The following is an 8,453-nucleotide window of genomic DNA, read 5'->3' on the forward strand; positions in this document are numbered from 1 at the left end:
CAACATCCGATGGCAGAACAACCCTTGATAGAGTGGAACAGTGGTCTCTTCGACTGCTTTGAAGATGTGGCGACTTGTGAGAATCAAAATCACAACTTAACAAAATCATATACGTATAAATTTGGATTAAAGGTCTTCTTTAGGAAGATAACTCTGTTGGTGTATCTCTGTGTTTTTCAGGTTGCTATGGTTTCTGGTGCTGCCCTTGCCTTGCCATCACAGTTTCAGAAAGATTTGGAGAGAGCCGTTGTCTCCCATTATGTGACATATGCACCCCCGCCATTACTGCATGTTGTGGGATACCTCTGTGTGTGGTGCCTCCTGCCGTCCTGTCTCTAAGGGCTGCCATGCGAAACAAATATGGTATCAAGGTATGATGCATGTAAAGTTGATGGAGACTGGATTTCACACACATGCTTTGTTAAGGTGAATCAATGTTGAATTTAAAACATGTTATTTTTCTTTGGCTCTCTGCAGGGTTCTCTGTGTAAGGACATTGCAGCTGCCTGTTGCTGCGAGACGTGCGCCTGGTGTCAGATGCATCGTGAGTTAAAACATCGCAAAAAAACTCCCACTGTCATCGTCATGCAAAATCAAGTCAATGTCCAAATGCAGCCTGCTCCGGGGATGATGATCCCTGGATACCCGCCCCAAGCTGGTTTTGTGAACCAACCAGGAGTCTTTGTGATGTCATCCTGAGCTCTGTGGCTTCTTGTTTGTGTCTTGTTGTCTTCTGAAGGAATGGTTATGCAGTTCAGATCCTGCTAGTGACAAAGTGTAAGTCTATGTTTATGAGTGAAAACCAAAGTAGTAATCACAGTGATTTGTTTCCCTTGGCATCTGAGTATGCTGAATCAGTTTCAGTCTAATAACATAAAGGGCATTTATTGTTCCAAATCCCTTAATTTTAGTTTTTGTTTATTGACAGCCACCATGGGCATCTGGTCAAGGACGAAGGAGACATTTGTAGTCTTTTAAATTCTTTATTTATAATCAAAGAAATAATAAAGTTGTATTAGGATAGGAACTGCAGTACTAATCTGCAACATCACAATGCAGTTTGTCCTATAGCCCAACAGAGGGCCCTAACGTTATATGACCACAAATTAAGTTATCGATCCATTGCAATCCTTCTCTTTGGTAAAATAAAACTCTTTGACAAAACTACTACTAAAGATTTTGGCACCACAATAGACAAAAAAATAATAAAAAGCCACACAAATACATGCATACACACATTCTAAGTGATAGCCATGTGGTGTTAATAAGCATAATAAACAGCTAGAATATTAACTATGTGTTAAGAGATTTTCACCATGCAATCTAAAAATGAAGTATATTCAGTTTCTACATAAATAAATACAGAAGGTGGTTCAGACAGAAACACAATGAGCCAATCAAAGAACATATATACTGTACATGCTGTTTCAACAATTGTAGACTAATTACAGTAATACTTGATCAAACAGTTCCAATATACAGTGTGTGTGTATATATATATATATATATATATATATATAACAAAAAAATCTAAGAATTTCAAACTGCAGAGATTTCTTAAATATGAAAGAAAGCTAGTCCACCAAGAAGTTTACAAAACAAAGGGTACAAAAAAATCATTTAGACACTTGTCTAAAACTAAAGTTGTAGTGGGCGCTTTGTTTTGGTGTTGTTTGGCAAAAATGTCATAATAATCTTTCATCATTTTGTAATTCAAATGTTCTGAGAGAAAACTAGACTTGTGCATCTCCTCTTGGCTCTGTTTTAGGCTTTAGAAAATCTATCATGTTATGCCAATCACAAGTCATTTCAGAGAGAGAGCGTTCCTCTTGTCTGTTCTCTGAATGAGAATGTCTTTGTTTTAGTGAGGTGAAAGCTCCTGTGTTCTTGCTAACGTCAATTGGATACTTTAGAAATCCACCCACCTTTAAATTGTTATTTTACTGTATATTATACATAGTCTCATAAGTGCTATTTTCTAACCTATTGTTAGAAAATGTTTAAATTTTTCATCTTGTAATGTGTCATGGTTGAAATAAGAAAATGATAATAAAATTCTTATTTTTAACTTTATTAAACTTTTCTTTAAAGACACAGACACTACAAAGTGCCAATTAGTGCAATTGTATGTGCAAATCTAATAATGTTAGTGAGTTCCACATTACTGCATAACTAGTAAGGCAAGGTATTTTTATTTGTATAGCACATTTCAGCAACAGGGCAATTCAAAGTGCTTTACACAAAAAACGTTAAAAGAAATAACAACACAAAAAACGTTAAAAGAAATAACAGAAAAAACACAAGAATAAAAGTTACAGTGCAGTATAAGAAATTAAACATTAAAGAAATGAACAACCATTTAAAAAAGGCAACATCAAAAAGAAAGGTCTTCAGCCTTGATTTAAAAGTACTGAGAGTAGCAGCGGATCTGCAGTTTTCTGGAAGTTTGTTCCAGATATGAGGAGCATAGAAACTGAATGCTGCTTCCCCCTGTTTAGTTCTGACTCTGGGGACAGAAAGCAGACCTGTCCCAGACGCCCTGAGAGGTCTACGTGGTTTATAGTGTAGTAGAAGATCAGAAATGTATTGTGGCCCTAAACCGTTTAGTGAATTTTAAACTAGCAAAAGTACTTTGAAATCAGTTCTTTGAGGCACAGGAAGCCAGTGTAAAGACTTCAGAACTGGAGTGATGTGATCCACTTTCTTGGTCTTGGTGAGGACTCAATCAGCAGCGTTCTGAATCAGCTGCAGCTGTCATGGTACAGCATGAAGGAGGACCCAAACGCAGAGTAGGCAGGCAAAGGCAGGATAATTTATTGTCCAAAACAACGAATAGAACACACCAGGGAACAGACTCCAAGGAAAAATGCAAAAAACTCCTAAACACAAAATCCACAGGGGTCCAGGGAGAAAAAGGGTGAGGAACAGACAGGACAAAAAACAGGCAGGGGAGACTCAGAAAAATAAACCCAAACAAAACCCCCAAAGATAGATCCCAGATGTCACAAAAAAAAAACCCACAAAGAACCAAAAACAACCCAGAGAAGACACCGGGAGAGAGGTAACTTGGGACCGGGGCACAGGGAAACTAGGGAACAAAGGACACAAGGGGCCGGGATGAAAGGACACGAGGGACAGAGAAGCTAGAGAGGAGGGAGCAGGATAGGGAACAAGGAAGGGAACTGATGAGGGAACGAAGGAGCGACAAGAGAGGGACTGGAAAGGAGGAGACGAGAGAGGGAACGGGAAGAAGGAGACAAGAGAGGGAGACGAAGGAGGGGACGAGAGAAGGAGACAAAGGAGGGGACGGGACGAAAGAAGCAACGAGACGAAGGAGGAGAAGAGACAATACGAAAGAGGAGATGAGGAAGAGGAGACAAACAAGGAGACTAGAGTAGACGAGACAAAAGGAGACAAGACAAAAAGAGGATACGAGATGAAAGAGGCGAGGAGAAGAAAGAGGCGAGGAGACAAAGGCGAGGAGATAAAGAAGCGAGGAGACAAACAAGGATACGAGAAAAAGAGGAGACAAAAAGAGGAGACGAGAGTAGACGAAAAGAGGAGAAAAGACAAAAAGAGGAAACAAGACAAAAGAGGCGAGGAGATGAAAGAGGAGACGAAAGAAGCGAGGACACGAAAGAGGTGAGGGGACGAAAGAGGAGATGAGGAGACATACAAGGAGACGAGAGTAGACAAAAAGAGGAGACAAGACAAAAACAGGCTAGGAGACAAAGGAGGCAAAGAGACAAAGAAGGCGAGGAGACAAAAAGACAAGGACACGAAAGAGGCGAGGACACGAAAGAGGCAAGGACACGAAAGAGGCAAGGACACGAAAGAGGCAAGGACACGAAAGAGGCGAGGACATGAAAGAGGCAAGGAGACGAAAGAGGAGATGAGGAGACAAATAAGGAGACGAGAGTAGACGAAAAGAGGAGACAAGACGAAAAGAGGAGACAAGACGAAAAGAGACAAGACAAAAAGAGGAGACAAGACGAAAAGAGGAGACAAGACAAAGGAGGCGAGGAGACAAAAGAGGTGAGGAGACAAAAGAGGAGATGAAGAAGAGGAGACAAACAAGGAGACGAGAGTAGGCAAAAAGAGGAAACAAGACGAAGGAGGCTAGGAGACGAAGGAGGCGAGGAGACAAAGAGGCGAGGAGACAAGACAAGACAAAAACAACCTAGTATCACTAGTATTACTCTTCTATCAGTGATAACAAGACGTCTCAAGATGTTTATGAAAAGGCTCATGTTGCTACTGACAAGAGAACAGTTTTGTGTCCATAAGGCCTCAACTGTTAATAAATGTCAGAAACACTTCTCGCCTGATGGATGTTTTTATCTTATTGACTTTTTTTGTCAAGTTCTTCTCAATCCTGGGTGACACCCTGCAGGGTCTTTAGGGGAGAGCCAAAGTCAGATGTAAAAATGCTTTAACAGTTTATCTTCTCTTAACTGAGCATTTGAAGAACAATGGCTTGATGATAACTGTAATTAAACATACAAAATGGGGAACTTTCCTTTTTGGTTAATTTCAACCAAGTATGTTTCTGTGTTTAAATGAAAAGTCGTAACACTGAATTGAATCTAAATAATAATACAACAGACGTAATATTCTTAGCATGTAGGCCTACTGCAGTTTTGTTTTCATTGTTTTGTGTCAATGGATTCAGGTTTTACAGCATTTTTGTGTTATCAGTCTGTCATACACAAGATGCCATTACTATCCAACACTTTCCAAAAGACTGATTCGTTTTGCAGCTTCAGAGTTAACAGGGTGTCCAACTCGATCAGGTAAGACCTTTAAAGTTAACTAATATGATTTATTTATCCTGTTCATCTTTAAACAGTTGTGTGACTGTTGAATGACATGGTATAAAAATGATGAATGAAATGAAACCTATAAAATGAAGAGAAGTGGGGTGTCAGATCAAAATGATTGATTTTCACTTTTTATCAGCCAAATGTAACAGTTTTTAACAAATGTATTAACTCTAACAGGACTTTTACAGGTTAGGAAAAATTGGTCACTGATGTGGGGTGTCTAGTCAGGACACGGAAGGCAGGGATGTCCTTTGAAATGTTTAATATATACTTAAACATATACAGTCACACATGCATTCTTTACTATTTGTAACAGTGTAGATGTGGTTCTAAAAGAGGGAAATAAACATAAATCTTACCTAACATAAACCTCACCATTGAGATTTCAGTATTGATAAATGTTTAAATAAAAAATGCTAAAAATGTACTACTAAAGACTTAAACTACAATAAGTGTGCCGTTTCACAGGCTAGACATACAACATGTCTCAGTGTTTAGCACTTCTGCCTCACAGCAAGTTGGCATTGCAGAGTTCAATCATAGGTATGGACAGGATACAATAAGACATGAGCTTTCCGTAATCTTTTTCCCAGAGATCTTTTCGCTGAGCTCTGATTTCTGTGCTTTAACAGGTTCATTGTTCACTGTGTGTGGTTGATGTAGTCCAACATCCGATGGCAGCACAACCCTTCAAAAACTGGAGCAGTGGTCTCTGTGACTGCTTTGAAAACGCGAGTACTTGTAAGAATCAAGATCACAACTTAAGAAAAATATTTTTGAAAGGTTTGTTAGTAAGACAACTCTCTTGGTAAATGTCTGTTTTTCAGGTTGCTATGGTTTCTGGTGCTGCCCTTGCCTTGCCTGCACAGTTTCAGAAAAATTTGGAGAGAACCGTTGTCTACCATTATGTGACATAGTCGGCCCAGCCATAATGGCCTTCTTTGGGGTACCTATGTGTGCGGCGCCTCCCGCAGCCCTGGCCTTAAGGGCTGCCATTCGAAATAGATATGGTATTGAGGTATGATGCTTTTAAAGCTGAAATGGATGGATGGATTACACATGAAACTTTAATAAAAGTAATGCAATGTCAAATTAACAACACATTTGTTTTTGGTTCTCTGCAGGGTTCTCTCTGCAGGGACATCGCAATTTCCTGTTTCTGCTGGTGGTGCAGCTGGTGTCAGATGCATCGTGAGTTAAAAAATTGCGAAACCACTCCTATTGTTGTCAATGTGCACCACCAAAATGTTACAAACGTGAATGTGCAGCAGCCTGCTCCAGTTATGATGGCTCCTATAAACCCTGCTCCAATGATGGCGGCTCCTGAATGCCCTGCTCCAGGGATGATGGCTCCTATAAACCCTGTTCCAATGATGGCGGCTCCTGAATTCCCTGCTCCAGGGATGATGGCTCCTATAAACCCTGTTCCAATGATGGCGGCTCCTGAATTCCCTGCTCCAGGGATCATGGTTCCTCAATACCCGGCTCCAATTGGTCCTGAAAACCCTGCCCAAATGATGATGCCTCCTGCATACCAGTTAGTGGAAACCAAAAATTGAGAGTATGATGATGACTTTTAGTTTCTTAACCCTCACAGGTCTAATCCATGTTTTCTAATATTTGGGTTGCCTGGTCTCCTTGTGTAATAATGCTTGTATAACCTCAATCCTATGGTAAAAAATGTATTGAAATTAATCTCACGGAGAAGAATAAAAACTAAACCTGTTGGCTTTTAAAAATTGATATCCCAAACCTTGGCAATCAGTGGAAACAAAAATAAACTCTTTAACAAACAAAGACATATGAGTTTTTCCCAGAAAAGTCCAAACAGTTTTATCCAAATTCAAATTTGACATCAGTAGACTAAATCACACTAATTTCAGCTTTCAGGCTTAATTCTGGCCTTTTTAGAGGGCTTTGCACATACTCATAGAACTGGAGTTATAGCCACATAACCACAATTTTCCAATACACCTGTCACTCCCCGATGTAAGTCGAGTGCAGATTTGAGTCACGCATGCATAGATTAAAATGGTTTCTGGTATAACGTGTAATACTGAAATTTGTGAAATCCATGAATTAATAAACTTTTCTCATTACAAACAAAAACAGAAGATGGGAATCATTTCAAAAAGGTTTTCGCTATCTATAGCTATGTTTCCATCTGCATGTTTTTATTCGAATTAAGTGATAAACAGGAAACAAACAGTATAATTTGATGAAATTTCATGGATATCGACTCAAAAAAAATACGTTCTGTCTCATTTTACTTTGTTTTTATTGTATCTTGAGCTATACGGCTTATGTGATAAACGCTGATTGAAACATTATTTGCCAAATAAATAATGAATTGCAATTAAGTTTTATGTCATTTTATGGTTGCAACCTGCCACAAACATACAAGAAGAAGTTTTAGTTAATTTCTGCCCAATATTTCCGCTTTGTGAGCACACATGGTGGGTGTCAACAAAGACAGATGGAAGTGGACGGATTAGGAGACAAGAGACTTTTTGAATTTAATTTACGAGCCAAATATAACGGCTATTTTAGGTAGCAAAACTCTAACAAATTACATAATTTATCAGGAATTTGCAAAGGAAATGGGCTACAAAGGTTGCGACAAGCCGTTGGACGTCAAACGCTCAAACAGCAAGACATGTCTCAAAAAAGAGTTGTCTTGCAGCAGTGCCGGAGGGAAAATAAAGGCCAAGTTGCATCTGCATAATCATAGCAATGTGTTGATAGTGTTGTTTTCTTATTATAGCTTGATATGTCGCTATCAGCTGGCACATAAGCACTATAATGACTAATCAGAGAAAAAAAAAGAATTGATCGCAAAACAGTATGTAATGTCACTACGCACATGTTTTTATTGGCTTTAAAGCCGTTGAATGGAAACACACTTTCACCAGCTTTATTTGCATGAGTTTTTTTTACCAAATTTCGATTGACAAGTGGATGGAAACTTAGCTTATGATTGTTTGATTGGTAATGTTAGCTCAAAATTTGTTGTGTTTGAGTGCTAACTTGTAGTCCCCGGTGAGCAAACTGCATTAAGTAGGTCCATGTTTACTGTATGGACATTACAGAAGTCTCTTGTTAGCATCTTGTATGCTACTTGTTGCAAAGTGACGCATGCACAACTCAAATCTTTGCTCAACTTACAACGGGGAGTGACAACACCTACATTCAAGACTCACCCCGCTAGGGTTTTCTATTGGTAGACTAAACGTCTTCTTTAGCTGACAAAACTAGAGTTAAATAATTGTTGCAAATGCATACTAAAAAACACCACAACAAATGGTCATTATTTCTGTTCACAAGTCATGTTTGTGTGAGAACATGTAAGGCTGAAAAATTTAAATTGTCTTGTCATCATGGTAACTAAATAACATAGATTAAGCTTTTGTTTGTAACAGAAAATGTATACACAAGACAGACACCAATTAAACAAGACAGCTATACCAGTGATCCCATAAGAATGGCTGGTATCACAAAGCATTGAACCTCGGGTCAATCAGTTGTGAAATGACAGAGTTACAAGAAGAATTCACGTGACCAATACACTTATACATCAGATTCCTCAGTAAATCAGAGAAAGTAGTAACTCCTGCTTGACAGAACAATTCA

General features: G+C 38.9%; 1 protein-coding gene across 1 annotated transcript in view; it reads left to right on the plus strand.

Moving 5' to 3' along the window:
* The window catches only part of LOC116694974 (protein PLANT CADMIUM RESISTANCE 9), a 51,049-nt gene that overhangs the window by 20,441 nt on the left and 22,155 nt on the right, over positions 1–8,453 (plus strand). Inside the window, exons 4-5 of the mRNA XM_032524963.1 lie at positions 478–585; positions 6,068–6,353. Of these exons, the coding sequence (XP_032380854.1) occupies positions 478–585; positions 6,068–6,353 (394 nt within the window). The remainder of the gene's footprint in view (positions 1–477; positions 586–6,067; positions 6,354–8,453) is intronic.

The sequence above is a fragment of the Etheostoma spectabile genome, chromosome 9 (genome assembly GCF_008692095.1).
Source record: "Etheostoma spectabile isolate EspeVRDwgs_2016 chromosome 9, UIUC_Espe_1.0, whole genome shotgun sequence".
NCBI lineage: Eukaryota > Metazoa > Chordata > Actinopteri > Perciformes > Percidae > Etheostoma > Etheostoma spectabile.